General features: G+C 41.4%; 6 protein-coding genes and 1 non-coding gene across 9 annotated transcripts; 2 read left to right on the top strand and 5 right to left on the bottom strand.

Annotated features, from left to right (window-relative positions):
• Positions 1-43: 43 nt before the first annotated feature.
• On the top strand, positions 44-136 carry TRNAI-UAU. Its single transcript is given in 2 exon segments — positions 44-81; positions 101-136. It is a non-coding gene; the product is annotated as a tRNA-Ile (tRNA).
• On the bottom strand, positions 54-1,823 carry LOC112214019 (scaffold attachment factor B2-like). The gene is made up of 4 exons (XM_024372204.2): positions 1,736-1,823; positions 1,434-1,655; positions 645-1,001; positions 54-573 (listed from the first exon to the last, which is right to left on the bottom strand). The coding sequence occupies exons 1-4, from the start codon at positions 1,788-1,790 to the stop codon at positions 341-343; spliced, it is 867 nt and encodes a 288-aa protein (XP_024227972.2). The 5' UTR covers positions 1,791-1,823; the 3' UTR covers positions 54-340.
• Positions 1,824-1,847: 24 nt separating this feature from the next.
• On the top strand, positions 1,848-3,016 carry LOC100744868. Its single transcript, XM_012393709.3, has 4 exons — positions 1,848-2,259; positions 2,331-2,467; positions 2,541-2,670; positions 2,774-3,016. Exons 1-4 carry the CDS (start codon positions 1,993-1,995, stop codon positions 3,005-3,007), a joined length of 768 nt encoding a protein of 255 aa, XP_012249132.2. The 5' UTR covers positions 1,848-1,992; the 3' UTR covers positions 3,008-3,016.
• On the bottom strand, positions 2,705-3,885 carry LOC100747148. The gene is made up of 2 exons (XM_003494857.4): positions 3,595-3,885; positions 2,705-3,515 (listed from the first exon to the last, which is right to left on the bottom strand). Exons 1-2 carry the CDS (start codon positions 3,781-3,783, stop codon positions 3,123-3,125), a joined length of 582 nt encoding a protein of 193 aa, XP_003494905.1. The 5' UTR covers positions 3,784-3,885; the 3' UTR covers positions 2,705-3,122.
• Positions 3,886-4,223: 338 nt separating this feature from the next.
• Positions 4,224-12,135, bottom strand: LOC100744749. Of its 3 annotated transcripts, XM_033324596.1 has the most exons (8): positions 10,080-10,897; positions 8,991-9,207; positions 8,691-8,861; positions 7,269-8,510; positions 6,176-6,862; positions 5,699-5,870; positions 5,168-5,525; positions 4,224-4,803 (listed from the first exon to the last, which is right to left on the bottom strand). In XM_033324596.1, exons 2-8 carry the CDS (start codon positions 9,204-9,206, stop codon positions 4,443-4,445), a joined length of 3,207 nt encoding a protein of 1,068 aa, XP_033180487.1. In that variant the 5' UTR covers position 9,207; positions 10,080-10,897; the 3' UTR covers positions 4,224-4,442. The 3 variants fall into 3 exon arrangements, with proteins under 3 accessions (XP_033180487.1, XP_033180486.1, XP_024228010.1); XM_033324595.1 differs by lacking the exons at positions 6,176-6,862; positions 10,080-10,897 and adding an exon at positions 12,002-12,135; XM_024372242.2 differs by lacking the exon at positions 6,176-6,862.
• On the bottom strand, positions 12,010-12,726 carry LOC112214022 (early nodulin-20-like). Its single transcript, XM_024372244.2, has 3 exons — positions 12,666-12,726; positions 12,241-12,543; positions 12,010-12,148 (listed from the first exon to the last, which is right to left on the bottom strand). The coding sequence occupies exons 1-3, from the start codon at positions 12,675-12,677 to the stop codon at positions 12,044-12,046; spliced, it is 420 nt and encodes a 139-aa protein (XP_024228012.1). The 5' UTR covers positions 12,678-12,726; the 3' UTR covers positions 12,010-12,043.
• Positions 12,727-13,996: 1,270 nt separating this feature from the next.
• On the bottom strand, positions 13,997-14,746 carry LOC105682034 (cuticle protein 38). The gene has a single exon (XM_012393776.3). The coding sequence runs from the start codon at positions 14,498-14,500 to the stop codon at positions 14,171-14,173; it is 330 nt and encodes a 109-aa protein (XP_012249199.1). The 5' UTR covers positions 14,501-14,746; the 3' UTR covers positions 13,997-14,170.
• Between the last annotated feature and the right edge of the window lie 579 nt (positions 14,747-15,325).

Genomic DNA, 15,325 nt, shown 5'->3' with positions numbered 1-15,325 from the left:
TAAGAGTACTGAAAATTGTTCCTGGAGAGAAATATTTTCAATCGCTCCAGTGGCGCAATTGGTTAGCGCACGGTACTTATAAGACAGTGAATCGTGAGCAATGCCGGGGTTGTGAGTTCGAGCCTCACCTGGAGCAGTTTTTTTTTATTTTTAAATTATCCTTTCATTTATAAATTCATTGCGCATCGTCAATTATTACGATTGTTACGAACATGTTTTCGACAAAATTAAATACATAAGCGTAAGTTTACGAGTAAGTACATCGTATTATAAAGAAAATAAAATTAAAGAGAGTAGATTATTTACAAGTTTTACTTACATTTATTAGTGTGATTTTATTTTATGAAAATCGAGTTGGCAAGTACCACGCGTCTAATTCTGAACAAAGTTTCAAGCCAAATATAAATAATGCGGTGGATGCTAATATGCTTCTAACAAACGAATCGTTTTTTAAAGCATGAACGACACAGGAAAGGGAACAAGTACAGACGTCTTCGAAGTAACCCGAACCCTTATTCAACAAATAATAATCTGCGGCGCTTTGCCTTTCTTCGAGTTTACGTCTTATACTTTCTATAGAAATAATTATTAATTGCTTTAACATTTAACATTGATAAGGACAGTGGATAACAAAATATACTTGCTTCGCGATATACGCCGAGGGCAATGGGGATCGCATTCATCTGGAAATATCGTAAGTTCTTTCTCATCGATAGGATCGTGCCTCAACGGTTCTCCATTCGGTGTTTTAATTTTTTCACGTTCTAATTTTTCAAGTTCTAATTTTTCACGTTCTAATTTTTCAAGTTCTAGTTTTTTACGTTCTAATTTTTCAAGTTCTAGCTTTCCACGTTCTAATTTTTCATGTTCTAGTTTTTCGCGTTCTGCTATTTCACGTTCTGGTCGTTCACGCTCTAGCCTTCCGCGTTCCGAAAGTCTGGCTGCTGAATCTTCTTCTTCTATGTCTTTAATAGGTTCTTTTACAATCACCTTATCCTCTCCTATGTTACGTAATGATCATATCATTCAAATGTGTGTGTTTGCATTTAATTAATACTTTCCTGAAATGTTTTTAATCTAATACATCTTACAACTAAAGATCATAAGTAAGAAACACGATAAGTCACATTTCTCGTCTTTCACAGAATATCATTTTTAAGATTCGATATATCGTCGATCAATTCTATATAAGAATTACATTTCCATTTAATTTTGGGACCCTAATATAAGGAATTAAATTAATATTATTCGTTTCTTCTAAAGCGTTGTGAATGTATGATCTTTGTATTCTTAAAATAATCCATTAGGTTATTTCCTTTCTCAATTATTCCGTATTAAAATAGCTTTTTCTTAGTTACCAAGTGACATAAAAGTTAGAAAATTAATAAGAATGGACTTATCATACTCGTACTGCGTGGTCTTCAATTATGTACCTTTAACAGACCACTGCGTTTCAGATTTTCTTTGGACTTTTGCGATCGAAACTTTCGAAACATCCTCTTTTGTGATGCCTGTTACTATATCTATGACCTTTCCATCTACCTCTCTCTTATAAAGACGATCCACATCACGAGCGTCTTCAAATTCTACGTCTTCTTCCAAATCTGCATCCTTTGAAGGAAAATATTTCTTCGAAAGCCATGGGGCTTCGGTGACTGAAAGCTTCGTCAATTATTTTGGAGCAGTAAGATAAGCAAAAATGTTTTAAACAAAGGGTAACATATATGAATTATACTTGTTTTTTTCAATGTAGCCTTCACCAGGGGACACTGTATCCCGCATGTGGGCATTTAGATTAATTTAAAAAATGGTTTTAAAGACTATAGCAGATAGCCAAAATTTCCATAATCGGACTTTCGATCGAGAAATCGATCTTCTGACAGTTTGCTACCGCGTCATTAATGTTTAACGAATGATTTTCGTGTATTCAATTATCCTATAGCTTCTTTTCTGGTTTGCAACATTCAATGGCCGAACAGGATAGTATCTTTAATGAAAATGTGTTCGACGTCGGCGAAAGAAAATTGCATTCGTGAAGTGAATAGAATATTGGAAGCATCAAGTTTGGTTACTTGCGCGATATCAAGTAATTCGAGTTGTTGTGATAAAGATGTCAAGGTAGAGGAGGAAGTAAAAAGTATCATCCAAGAAGAGGGTGATCTATTGCCTTCGAATTATCTCGATAAAAATATTTTTGGCTTGTTAATACCTGCATTGGAAGAAACACTTATCGAAGCATCTGAACAGAACGTTCTTTGGGTATTGATTTAATGTCGAAATTTAAACAGTTCTTATGACTACGCCTACAAGAAATCGATAAATTATCACAGGTCCAGAAATGTCGTTTTAACGGTCTCGATTATATCGCGGAATTTTTATGGAATCGGAATCCACGACGTCCGAAAATATATACACCGCCTTTAAATGTATTTGATATACCGCTATTTAAAGAATATTTACGTTCACAGTAAGCGGAAGAAATTGACATTTATGTGGAAAAATTGATAATTTTATGTATTTTTCATTAATTTTATCTGTAGTCCTAGACCTTATTATCCAAAATCGTGGTTATGGTCTGAGGATGAAGCGGCGTTGCACATACAAAGATATGTTCGCGGTTGGCTTGTGAGAAAACGTGCGAATGTTCAGGAAATGAGGAAATTTTGGAAGGTTGATAATTAAAACAGGAAGGTGGTTCTTCCTGTGTTGTTCTCCATTATTCATTCTATTACTATATTACAATTATATCGATTGTTCTATATATTATTTGTAGGATATTGCGGTCAAAAGTCTCTTTGGCAAGGGGGAGATTTATTCTGTACAGTTTCAAAGACTTTTAGGTATGTTTTGTTACAGATTTGTAGTGATAACGATATTAATTGATTTAATTTGCTTGCAGATAACAAACAAAACGATACAAAGCATGAAACAATCGATGAAGATTTTATTCGTTGTGAAAAATACCGGTCGACGATTGCGCACACATATAATCCAATGCGAATATTAAATGAAAAAACACGCACGTTTTAAAGATCATATGGATCATATGGAGGAATTCCAATTAAAACATGCTTAATCTTTATTATTAAATTACAAGATATAATGCACATATTGAATCATATTCATGGTGCATCCTCCTGCTTAATATTGTTGTATAAACTAGGACTTGCTGGGTTTCCTAATCCCATTTTTATTTCAACCGTAGGAGTTTCATTTTCTTCGGCAACTCTATAACTTTTAATGCCTAAAGTACTATATACAATTTTTAGTTTTAAATCAGGAGTATCTTTCCCTTGTTTCTCCATTAATATCTTTTTCAAAAGAGGTGGAAAGTCGGTTGTTCGCGGCATGAGTCTTAGCTGCTGTACTTTAGTTTGGTTTGTATATTTTGCCTCTTGATCCTTGGGAATCAACACATAATCTGGTTTATAGGTTGCTCCATCCATCTGTACTAGCGTAGGAGATTTTTGACCTCTGAAAACTTTTTCCACCAATACCATCACTTTCCGTGGGTCCTAAACGATGCGAGTCTACTTTCAATAATCTGTCTATATCGTTACATTGACAAACATAATAATAATAAAAAAAATGTACATGTATATGTTTTGAAGTATCTGGTAAGCCAACAACTTTCAATATCCTCATGTAAGATACTTCAGGATATTTTTGTTGAGCACTTCGTATTACCATTCTACCTACGCCATGGTTCTTCAAATTTCCTAATATTTCCCATAGTGGTTTGCCCTTGAAGGTATGTGTCCGACCAATATATTTTATCACCATGATTGTTTTGACTAATTTCTCCTTCACAGAGATGAGGTTAGGTTTCTGTCTCTGTGCTCCATCGGTCAATGTTACACCACGTAGCGGTAAGTTTAGGAATTATATTCAATTTTATTACCGAAGTTGATGAAATCAATACATGTAAAGAGATTCGTTTTCGCAATTTTTCTTGAATTTTTCAATGCAGTATGACGTATTATTACAATTTATTTTAAATGTTTGCTTGTTTAATGGAACGAGTCGTAGGAATGTGAAGTAGTATGGAGTAGTATGATAAAGCGTTAAATATGATTACATAGTATTTATTAGAGTTGCGTAACAAAGAAATTGCAAATAAAATGCAGTACTAAACGATCCGAATGTACTTCGAATCACGTTCAACGAAAAGAATGAATATTATTACATCTGACGCAAGATTATTAATCAATACAAAAGAATAATTAGAATTAATTTACTTAACGATCTACACATTCTTATAATACATTATAAATATTATATATCGTAAAATCCTCGAATCTCTGTGTTATAATCGATGAACAACGATGTCGTATTATTATTGGGATCTAGAGCGTAAATGAAAATGAAATAAAACGAAAATCGAATTAAGCGATATAAATAATCATAGCGTCGAGGTAGCGAATGATTTCTATCGTGATGCATTAATAACGATTGATAATTTGTTGAATCCAATCGAGATAATAGGAAACCCGAGCATATACTCCAGGAACGCCAGGTTGTCCACAGCCAATTCCCCACGACACGATCCCTGCCAATTGCCAACGACCATTCCGTTCGCAAACCATTGGTCCACCACCATCACCTTTGCAAGCATCTTTTCCTTCTTCTCCACCAGCGCAAATAAATCCAGAATGCAAGTTAAAACCTGGACCTAATCTCGTTCGTCGCATTTGCTGTTCGCAGACCGGGTTGCTCACCACAGGCACGTCGACTTCTTTCAAGATATTTTGATATTTTCCGAAATCGCCAAAAGCGTCTTTGCCCCAACCGGTTGTCCAGCATCTGTTTCATGACGATAATTTAGTGAAAAGAAATCGTAGAGATGCATTTGAGAAAGGGAGAAATTATAATACAGTGGCCGGTTGTAAATAGAGATATTTCTGAATTTGTAAATTCAACTAATTGTACTAATTGTCGAAGGTTTTGTACCTATCTTTCTTTATAGTATAAAATAAGATACGTTCCTTGTACTCCGAAGCACCACGAGCGTAGAACAGATTTTCAATTTTTATTTCGGAATTAAAGCTAGCGTTTGATTAAATGAACTCCCAAATATCCGCGATCTTGATAATTACTAACCGAATGAAGTTGAATTTTTACTTATTTTATACCTAATTAATAAATTATCGCTAGCTAAGGCACGTACCTGCTTCTGGTGAAATCGTCACGTTTGTCCGGCAAACAAGCAGGACTAATGTGTGGATTCTTCTGAAAATCTACATCGTGATCGATCCTTAGTATCGCGATGTCATTGTAAAGAGTACCAGCATAGAATTCGGGATGTACGTGGACATTGGCAACATCACGTTCTATGTAAGGATAGAATTCAACGTCGTGGTTTACGTCCCATTCTCCTAGTCGAACGCGGAGATCTCGTGCTGCATAGGTTTTTACGCAATGCGCTGCTGTGAGAATGTGTCGAGGAGAAACGAGAGTACCACCACATACGTACACGCTTTCCGTTGGATCTTTTTTGAGTATTGCCACTTGCCAAGGATATTCACCTATCGAAACGGATTAAATTCCATTATTGGTTTCGCGCGACAAACGAAGAAACGTGGAGTCAAACAGCGTAAAAATCGGGAAATCGACAGAAACGGAGTTAGCATGCTTTTTTCATGTCATTCTCGAATGTGGAAGGATCGAAAGAGCAACGAAATGGACGTTAGTTTCTCACCGAATTCAGAGTCACCATCGACGTAAGAGGGTGTCTTGATTCTTCCATTTATTCCCTGAGTATATCTGACTCCACATTGACCTGGTCGTGGCTTCCTCGACGGTTGTCTTTGTGAACAACAAACGTAGCCAGGGCCGCAAGCTCGAGAGGAACCGATGTTTAGATATTGTCTCTGTCGAGAAATCATGATTTTCGTTTGAAAATATCCGATCTCCGCCACACCAATTGAGAGTCAACCCATACTATTTTTCGACGATCTTTCCTTAAGTCTACGATACTCACTTAGGTTCTCGTTCATTGTGAAATGCCGAACGTTAGAAAGAACGACGATTAACAATCAACGTGCATTGTGCGTGTAATGGGTTACTCACAATTCAATTGTACTTATTAAGGTGGCAATTGTACGTACACAGTACGCACAGTTCTTTCTCCGTCGTTATTAGCATTCGACTGCGATCAGTACACGCCGATACTTACCTCCGTTATATCTTCTGGTAATTGGAAATCGCGCGTTGATTCTACGTCACGCTTTCTTCTGTTCGGAAACGAAACTTTCCCAGCGGTTCTTTCTTTCGGAACCGTTCGTCCATTCGCATCAATAGCGTCCGTTTTACCATTGCTACGCGCGTTACTACGATAATAGTCGTCGTAATCATAATCGTAATCGTCATCGCCGTCTCGATAGTAATCGGAATATTCGTGGCTATAGTGAGGTTCATGATGACCCGCGTAATGATGGGGAGGATAGTGAGGTTTTACGTAATACGGTTTCTCGTGAAGCTCGATAGGCTTGGAAGGATAGTAATGCGGCGCATAGTTGGGCCCGTAATTTTCGAACAGCGTTTGCTTCTTGTGAGAGAGCAGATGACCGAGTTTCTGCACGATATTTCGATTAGGCGTTACGTGAAAATTTACAAACGGTTTTACCACTTTCTCGCCGTACTCGTCTTTGGTGAATTGTACAGCTAGCAGAGGATTCACGGAAACCAGGCCTAAATTTATGCCTTGATCGGCGGAACCGTACCCTGCGTACGGATTTACCAGGACATTACCACCGTAAGGATTAATCGGGTACGGGCCACCGGTTTGCGGCAGACCGAAACTGATCCCCCAGGTCGGCTTGAGGTTTAATTTCGAAGAGTCCAGATCGCTAGCATCGAGTCTCTGCAACCAGAGAGTCGAACAGACTGTATGCGAATAGAGACCGAGTTTCCGTATTTTCATATTTCTAATATTTTTGATAGTTGATTTCGTTCGAAATTGCGACGATCAAAACTCGGGATCTGTTCTATTCGAAACGAAACGAAACGACGACGACAATACGTACGATTATAACGCGACTATTTCTATGACACTGTTTCTCATAACTATAAATCCACCTTCAAATTTTCAAGATAACACTCGACAAGATCTGATTAGTATCTGAATCGTTAACGCGCTTATAGACACTAAGACTCGTTAATTTGATAAAAATTGAAATTGTTTATAAATTTTAGGTGGTTTTTATGGCCTATGAGTTGCAGTGTACTTACGATCTAGAAAAAATAACGAGATTCGAGAACACCCTTACCCCTTCTCCGCTCGACTTCTTTCTGCCTTCGATGCTTTCGTCACTAGGTGCCTCCCTCTTGTTCCTTACGTTCTCCTGCGCCTGCTTTGGTTGTTCCTCTTCGGCAGAAATTTGGAAAACGTTCGAATCGACTTCACCATTCTTTGCTATTTGCACGATCGCGGATGTTTCGTTCGCGTTCTTTTCTGCCGTTGCTGTTGCCTCAGCTTCGATATTCTTGTTCAAATTACGGGGATCAATGGGTAGGAACAAGTCGTCCTTACGTCCTGCGTGCTCGCTCGGACATTGGTCGTACGGAACACAAACGCAGTCTCCAGAATATCCCGCGGAGAAGTCATTTCTAAAGTCATTACCGTTACTATTTCCGTAATTGAAGCTGTTAGTTGATCCAGCAGCGATATAATCGTTAGAGGAGGAATGAACGGCGTTGGAAGAAACGTAATTGGTCGCAGTGAAGTATTTGCCAGGCTTGTAGCCTTCTGCTTTGCCGTAGGTGAAGTCTCGCGTTGGTTTTTCGTAGATGGGATACTTGTCCGCGTAGCTGCTCGCCGACGAAGAACCGAATGCATTTGCATCGTTGCTCGATCCTTTCACTTTGAATGCCTTTTTATAGTCGTCCAGATCTTGGAAACTACCACCAAGAACTCCAGAGTTAGGAATATCGTAAGTTGTTCCTATATTTCCATAACTGGACCCGTAACTGAGAGATGCGGCACCTTGGCTAATCGGATTCGCGCCAAATGTCGGTCCACCAGCTATTGTTGCACCAGCGGCGCCATCAGAGTGGTGGTAATGATGGTGGACGTGTTGTTGAACCGCGTCAGAACCGATAGATGGTCTCAACGCTATTTGTTTCTTGTCGATGAACTGACTGTTGCTCTCGAAGTCGAAACCTTCGTTCAGTGAGCCTGCTTCGTAGACCGGTTTCGAGGAGAATGAGGAAAGGCCGGGTTTTTTGAACGCAGGATAAGAACCAATTAGACTGGGCGAAGGTCCGAATGATGGGGGATGTGGAGCCCCGCCGACTCCGTAGATCACTTCCGGTGGCGGTCCAGAGGAAACGAAACTGGACGATGGTGGTGGTCCTGGTCTCGTTGCTGGACTGTATGGTCGTTTTACTGGAATGGCTGGTAGAGGTCTTCCAACGGGTTTGATGGTCACGGGTTGAGCGTAGATTATATCTTGAGGATATATTCCGCGATGAGGGGAATAATACGGGCGACGTCCCTCGACGTTTTCACACTGCGAGATATTAGAATTTTACTTATCCATCCTGTACTTTTTATCGAAGAGAACGTCTCGCGAAGGAAAATAGATCGCGAGTGACTTTCTTTTCGCGATTTTTGTATTTCTTTTTTGCTTTAGATATACGCGATAAAGTAACTAAAAGATATTGAATCGATCGTTCTACTTTGCACTCACGTTCATTAAGCCGAGAGAACACAACTTGTCCCTGATGTACGTTCGAGCGATCGTCTCATTTCCCAATTGAAGGGCGTTCTTCACCTCTGGGTCTGCGTACAGTTGATCGAAACCTTCGATATTGCGGCCCTGTCGATTAGAGACAAGAATTTCATCGACCACCGATTCCACCTGCGATAGAAATAATTGGTTCGTTACTTGAAACAATTAAGAAACTCTGGCTGTATTAACAAAATTTTAAATTAACAAAATTTCGCTGCAAGTAAGATTCGTTACGATGGTGTTAATTTTGCTATTTACCGATCGCTGCTCGGTAGGTGGATCGATGATTTCTATATTTCCGTTTGCATCTAAGATAGCTCTTTTATCTTGAGTCTGTCCTGTGCCTTGATTCTTGGATTCACTGGTCGATATCGCGTCTTCCGTTTGCCATGACCATTCAGGGTTGTTCACTGGTACTTGCGTTGCAAAAGCATGCACCACTATCCCGAGTAACCAAACGAACCGCAGCATCATTCTGAGGGAGGAAATCGATGGAAAATCACTATCGATTCACGTTCAAGCGCAATTGCGGAGAGTGTTTGAATCGAAGAATCGCTTCGCGTCGAAAGTGTACTTTGTCTATCTCTAATTTGTTTCAGTTTGTGAGAAGAATCGTTTATTTTTATTATTACTTATTAATAATAAAAATATCATCAACACTGTAAGCTTTATTTCTTTAAGTCTGCCAAAAAAATTGTTCTTCGATGATTACACACTTTTTGAGCTGATTCTGTAAGAAAGATCTGATGCGCCAAAACTCGAGAGCAATTTTGTCGCTCGTAACGCAAAACGCGAAAGGGTTAATTTAATATCGATCGATGTTAAAGTCGCGTCTAGTCACTTACCTCGAGTTTCTAGGAAAAAGTATTCGGGCTTGTCGATCGCGATAATTAGACGGCGATTCAAATAGAAGAAAGTGCCACGGAAAGAGCCGAGATGCCGGTGAGTCGTACGAAGGACTCAAACAATAGTGACGGTCGACCGACAAACCGACCAACGAAAGCGAGAGGATGTTGGGAGAAAGTCGCTAAACTGGTCTTTGCGCGATACTCTTATACATCTATATTAGCATGTGTCTTTCAAGTGGGCGCTCTTTCGAAAATTTCGACCGCGGTGAAAGTTGTTACGTAATACTTGCTCGATGTAAACAATTTGCTTCTCGTCCGTCGAATATCGAATAGAATGTCGAAAAAATTGATCGAGAAGTCGAGAGTATCATTAAGTTGGATGAAAGTGCATTGAATTTTATAGAACTCGGGTATAAGAGAAAATGAAAGAAATAGAGAAAGTGGAGGCTATAAAAATTTGAAGAAACAAGAAAAGAAGAAACCGGTTTAAACTTCTTACCTTAGACGTTATCGCGTTTGTTGCGATTTAAACTTATTGTCACTAATCGAAGATCTTTGCAACCGGTAGTCCGACAGGGAATGTCTGCGATGCGTCGAGTTTTGCTCTCTAACCAAACGCTTTCTCCATGAACGAGGTTACTCTGCGCGTTCACCGATGCCATTCGTATCTTATATAGACGTCCCTTTCGGAGATGCTGAGACCCAAGTAAAAGAAGTTACGGTGGGGTTAGGTTGTGACTCATAGCAGCCGGACATCCGTTTCGGATAGGTTCCTCGAATTATATCGTACTCTCGCAGCCAACGCTCGAACGAAATTCGCGCCACACGGTACGACGGTAGTCATAGAACGTTTGTTCTCTTACTGTTCAATTTCCAAGTTATAATTACGTTCTAAATGGATCTTCTATTAAAGGAAATATCGATGAATAGAAATCGGAATCGCGTATTCCGTGATATTTCCTGCTTGTAATTTTTTTGATATTATACGGGCATGATCCTGTGGGAATGACGTCGATATATCTGGAATCTGCGTCGATGAGAATTGAATCGATAATGAAGGAAAAGAATAACGATAGAATGCGTAGATGCAAATTTATCGATCGATCGGGGTCGAGACACGGATGACGCGAGGTAGGCAGCATAGTTGCGTACAAATCTACGCAAGCACATTGAGTAACTTGGGATTTTCGTTAATAGACTTGCGTAACGTTGACCACCGTGCCTTCTCCTTTAAAAACAAACCGACCTTACACCTAAGCATCGTTCTATTCGGTTAATTATCCAGATATAGCAAACAATTGTACGTTTTTTGATGCTTGAAAAACGAATTAAACCGTGATTTTAGTGATTTTAGTGATTTTAGTTAATCGTCGAAGGAAGACGATAAATGATTGCGCTCACACCGTTACGACGTCCAATGGTCCTACCATCAAATGACAGAATTTGATTCGAGTTTTAGTTTATAAAGCCAACGCGTATTACGATTTGGTGAAAAAGAATACGTTGCGGTTATAAGAAAGTCGATGGTTTCTCTCCTATTCCGCGACGATGGGAAAGTAAACGAACCATTGGTCCAGCTGCACAGCGTTCCACGTTTTGATGCTTCGACTTTTTAATACGTCTGTGATGCTAAAATTTTTCAAGCCCATAGTTACGTTCGTACGCCTCCACAACGACCATTTTCGTAGCAGGTTGTTCCATATCGCTCTTTCGAGATCCGGGAGAAAGCGTTCCTTGCTTTACCCAAGTCCCGTCATCGATTTGACAAATGTCGAAAAAGATTGCTCGCCATTGTTTCGTTAGAATTTTCCTCTTTTCAACGATAGGTAAAGTCAAAGCCAGATTCGTTTGCGAGCAACGGTGAAATGTCGAGCACGGATACGGCACTGTGCAGCATCGACCTGTGTTCGGTTACGCAATCCGGATTTTCCACCCTCTGTCGTAACCCTCTGGGTTTTACGCGTGCCATCGGCTGCAGTGAAATCGCCGTTGAATTATGTTCTCTGCGAAAGTTTCTGGGAAAATCAACGAATCGAGGGAACGTTCCAATTATCGTAACTTATTTACACCGAGAGCAACCGGTAATAAGCGAGTAAAGATTACGAATTATGGATTACGCATGACGGTCAGAGCGTATTGTCATTCCTTGTGCATCGTCTTCGTGTCGCGATGGAAAGAGTTTCGTCGACGCAGTGAAAGCGGCTTCTATTTTCACTTTCGATTTCGATTCACGTTTAAGGAAGCGAAGGAAGGGTACAGATACTCGGACAAAGTTTCGATTTTATGAACTGATGTATATTTGAAACGAATTAACGTTACGTGATTCGAGCGAATTTATCGATGCACGATACATGGAGAGGAGATGACATGGTGAGAAGGGAAGCCGTTTTCTGCATGTTGGTACGTTAGGGGATGCGTTACCGCCTGAATCCCAGAACGAACGATGATTCACGATTCACGACGTCAGTAGATAATGCGATATCCGTGCTGTTCGATCGAGTAAGTGGATGGTGCTGCTGCTAGTTCGAGTGGCGCCAGCGCTGGCAACGCGTAAGCGTACGCGGACACCTGGAAAGAAATCAAAGTTATCTTGAGCGTGTGATAGATAGTCGAAACGAACGGCTTGTTAGCTGCTCGGTCGAACACGGAGTCTTACAGACCTGTAGAGGCGAGAGAATGGGGGCCGCAGCTACGGAGGTCGCTAGAGGTGCTACCAGATGCGATAGTTTCGTTGTCGAGGCTGGTGTTTTTATCTCGGTTATCGTGGTGAGAGCCTTTGCAGATGCGGGAGACCTCGCTGTAGCCAATGCCGAAGGTGACGAAGCTAGAGCCGGTGCTAGAGCCGGTGCTGGAGCCGGTGTAGGGGTTGGTAGGGGGATGGAGTCGGCGGAAGTTTCCTGTTTGGCCGTCGATGGAGATGTTGGAGCGGCGTTAGCCGCGGCGACCGCGACAGCTAGAATAATCTATAAAGACCGGCAGATGATTCTTCTCCGATAGACTAACGCAGTTATGATTCTGTCGGGTTTTTTTTTTTTTTTTTTTTTAGAAAATATTAATATCACGAAGCTCGGAAAGCTTTACTCACGAATTTAAACATGACGAGTCCGAGCTTTCTGTACACACGCTTCGAGATGCTGCTTTATTTCTGGTCGAGGATCGACTCGAACCTCTCGTACTTATAGAGATCTTGGAGGTGCTGTAAAAAGGAAACCCGTCCCTGTCCGCGAGTAGGGAACGCAAGTCCCTACGCATCTTTGCATTCCGCTACGACTTTAGGGGCGGGACTTATTCTGTAACGTGGCTTCACCTTGAACCTGCATGAAAAATCTTAGGGAACGTTCTTTTCCCCTACTAGCTCGATACCCGGTGGTTCACCGAATAAGCAAGACTATCTTCTCGCATATTTTCGAACAGAATTTCAAAAATGTATCAAAATGAAATCCATCGAAATCGAAACACAGTCGTCGAAATGACGTAAAACTTTTTGTTACGATACTTAATTTATGTATATAGATTGGCACGTTAAAATCGAACGGTGACGTGCTCGCGTATCGTCTAATTTTGCACCAAAGAAATCTTCCACAAAGAGCGATGAAGGAAGAATAACATTGTCAAGGAATAATAGTCGGGACGCAAGCTCGGGGATAATGAATATCGTCATGTTTATATCACAGCGAGCACACCAGTTGTATATCGGATTGGTTGACACAAGCGGGCGAAAGCCCCTGTGATGTAATACATGGTCGTCGAGATGCCATGAAAATTCTCTTCCACTATTATCCGTTTGATAATACAAATCGATGCATTGAATTTGTTGCTTCTATATCAGGTTTGTTAATTAAACAGCGTGTTTTTAACAAACGGGATAACAAGGTAACAAGACGTGTCCTTTTAATCGTTTTATTGAAATTCCTGGAAACGAAGGACAATACAGATATAAATTTTCACGTAAAACATTGTAACGATCGCCTTAGGCGAAGAAGGGATAAGGGCGTGCCCGTTTGGACGACAAAAATCGAGTTTGCGATTGTAACCGGTTCGCAGGTCGATCTGGGTACTTTGCTCGTCCTTAAACTCGAGGCCAAGCGAATTTCCTACCGAGGAAATTTTTCACATATCGACGACACTCCGTTCCTCCTATACTTTCCGTTTCATCGTTCGAATTCGTTCTAATTCTTCGCTTGTTCTGAAATCTTTATCAAATTGCAAAATAAATTTGTCGATTGCAACGATTTTTAAATCCAATGTTGAACTCGTAGAATAGATCGTGGAAATTGGATCGTGGTTAAACGCGACGAAAAGAACAGTTTCGCGAAATTAGCTGCATAAAACATAGAAGAATACGAGCTACCAGTAGGAACTAGGAGACGAGTCATTCGACGAAACAGCGATAAAGGAAAGAAAGAGACACGAGCGTTTAAATTGAAAATTAGCAAAAATTTATTGACGATAATTAGCCGACAGCGTGGATCTTCGAGTCATGTCCGATGCCGGATGGAACGATCTCGTTATCGACGTGATCGGAGAGAGCACGGTCGACTAGAGCGGCTGGAGATGTGGACCCGTCGTTTGATCGTGGTATAGCGTGGTTCAGTATGCGGCGACGACCGGAGCGTGAGCGAGGACGGTTGCGGCTGGTGCAGCAGCGACGATGGGTGCGGCGGTCTTGACGACGGCGGCGGTGGCCACGGGAGCAGCGTAGTAAGGAGATGCGGCGACTACCGGGCTCTTGACGGACACTTTGTAGGTGTTGGCGTAGCTGGTGGCGACAGGCACTGTGTGGGCAACAGCGAGTGGTGCGGCGGCGACGAGCGGCGCAGGATGAATCGCTGGTGCAGCCAGGAAACCTGGTGCAGGTTCCGGTGCTGGAGCGGCCAAGGCACAGGCGAAGAGAGCGAAAAGAGCGACGAATTTGTACATGGTTGCGAAGGTAGTTGCGTCGTTGCTCGATCAAGAGACTCGGAGAAGCTTCGTGCTATAACAGCTGAGATCGCTGAGAGCAGAATGATGCTTGACAAGTCGAGTTGCTGCCCTTTTATTCCTCCAAGTTGACCTCTCCCACCAAGAACGGGTGTTTCGATCATGCACTTGCACACAATACCCACTCCAGCCGATTCGACTAGTCCTGAACGAGATTATCCTACCACTCTTCCCACTACCTTCGTTACTATAGACATATTCAGGGTCCTTTCGTTTCGGCTCGCACTCCATGTGGGGAGAACACTGTCAAGGACCGAGGATCCTGATCTGGATCCGCGTGCAACGTACTCGAAAGACCCCGTACTTTTTTCGCGTTTTCGTTATCCACGAATACCATCGTCTATCCTATGACGATCGACGCCTTCTCTTCCTTATCGTTTGCTCGATGAGCGTATCGCATGCACCTATGTCCAAGTTCGAATCGAACAGATTCGAACGAGTTCACCCTGTACGAAAAGCAGTGACTGTATCGGCCGATTATAGGATCCATCGTCCATATCTATAACGAGCAAACACCCCTCGTATTTCGAGATAATTTCAGTTAGTTAACCGACCGTTCGCTAATTAATATACGCGAATCCCATCCCGTAATCCGGTCTCTATTTCCACGCTAACGTAACCCACTTGTGCCGATCGAAGTTAACGCCGGTGCCGATTACGTTACAGGCGTGTTTACTTCGAACAGCAATGCGATTACGTAACAATTGGTAAGCCGTGTTTTAACGCCCACTCCGCTAGCTACCGAAACGCGTCGCGACGCAGGCC

Source organism: Bombus impatiens, unplaced genomic scaffold (genome assembly GCF_000188095.3).
Source record: "Bombus impatiens unplaced genomic scaffold, BIMP_2.2 scf_4016, whole genome shotgun sequence".
NCBI classification, from domain to species: domain Eukaryota; kingdom Metazoa; phylum Arthropoda; class Insecta; order Hymenoptera; family Apidae; genus Bombus; species Bombus impatiens.
This window is presented reverse-complemented; position numbering and strand designations above follow the sequence as displayed.

What these genes read in the sequence shown, in the direction of transcription:
- LOC112214019 (XM_024372204.2), bottom strand. Translation starts at nt 1,790, where the DNA reads ATGCCCACATGCGGGATACAGTGTCCCCTGGTGAAGGCTACATTGAAA. An exon ending in GGCTACATTGAAAAAAACAA is followed by an intron (nt 1,656 to 1,735) that starts GTATAATTCATA and finishes CGAAGCTTTCAG; the next exon opens with TCACCGAAGCCCCATGGCTT. An exon ending in AACGCAGTGGTCTGTTAAAG is followed by an intron (nt 1,002 to 1,433) that starts GTACATAATTGA and finishes TACGTAACATAG; the next exon opens with GAGAGGATAAGGTGATTGTA.
- LOC100744749 (XM_033324596.1), bottom strand. Translation starts at nt 9,206, where the DNA reads ATGATGCTGCGGTTCGTTTGGTTACTCGGGATAGTGGTGCATGCTTTT. An exon ending in CACCTACCGAGCAGCGATCG is followed by an intron (nt 8,862 to 8,990) that starts GTAAATAGCAAA and finishes TTTCTATCGCAG; the next exon opens with GTGGAATCGGTGGTCGATGA. An exon ending in CGATGGTGACTCTGAATTCG is followed by an intron (nt 5,526 to 5,698) that starts GTGAGAAACTAA and finishes CCGTTTCGATAG; the next exon opens with GTGAATATCCTTGGCAAGTG.
- LOC112214022 (XM_024372244.2), bottom strand. An exon ending in CCATTCTCTCGCCTCTACAG is followed by an intron (nt 12,149 to 12,240) that starts GTCTGTAAGACT and finishes ATTTCTTTCCAG; the next exon opens with GTGTCCGCGTACGCTTACGC.
- LOC100744868 (XM_012393709.3), top strand. Translation starts at nt 1,993, where the DNA reads ATGAAAATGTGTTCGACGTCGGCGAAAGAAAATTGCATTCGTGAAGTG. An exon ending in CTGAACAGAACGTTCTTTGG is followed by an intron (nt 2,260 to 2,330) that starts GTATTGATTTAA and finishes AAATTATCACAG; the next exon opens with GTCCAGAAATGTCGTTTTAA. An exon ending in AAATGAGGAAATTTTGGAAG is followed by an intron (nt 2,671 to 2,773) that starts GTTGATAATTAA and finishes TATTATTTGTAG; the next exon opens with GATATTGCGGTCAAAAGTCT.
- LOC100747148 (XM_003494857.4), bottom strand. Translation starts at nt 3,783, where the DNA reads ATGGTGATAAAATATATTGGTCGGACACATACCTTCAAGGGCAAACCA. An exon ending in ATACTTCAAAACATATACAT is followed by an intron (nt 3,516 to 3,594) that starts GTACATTTTTTT and finishes CGCATCGTTTAG; the next exon opens with GACCCACGGAAAGTGATGGT.
- LOC105682034 (XM_012393776.3), bottom strand. Translation starts at nt 14,500, where the DNA reads ATGTACAAATTCGTCGCTCTTTTCGCTCTCTTCGCCTGTGCCTTGGCC.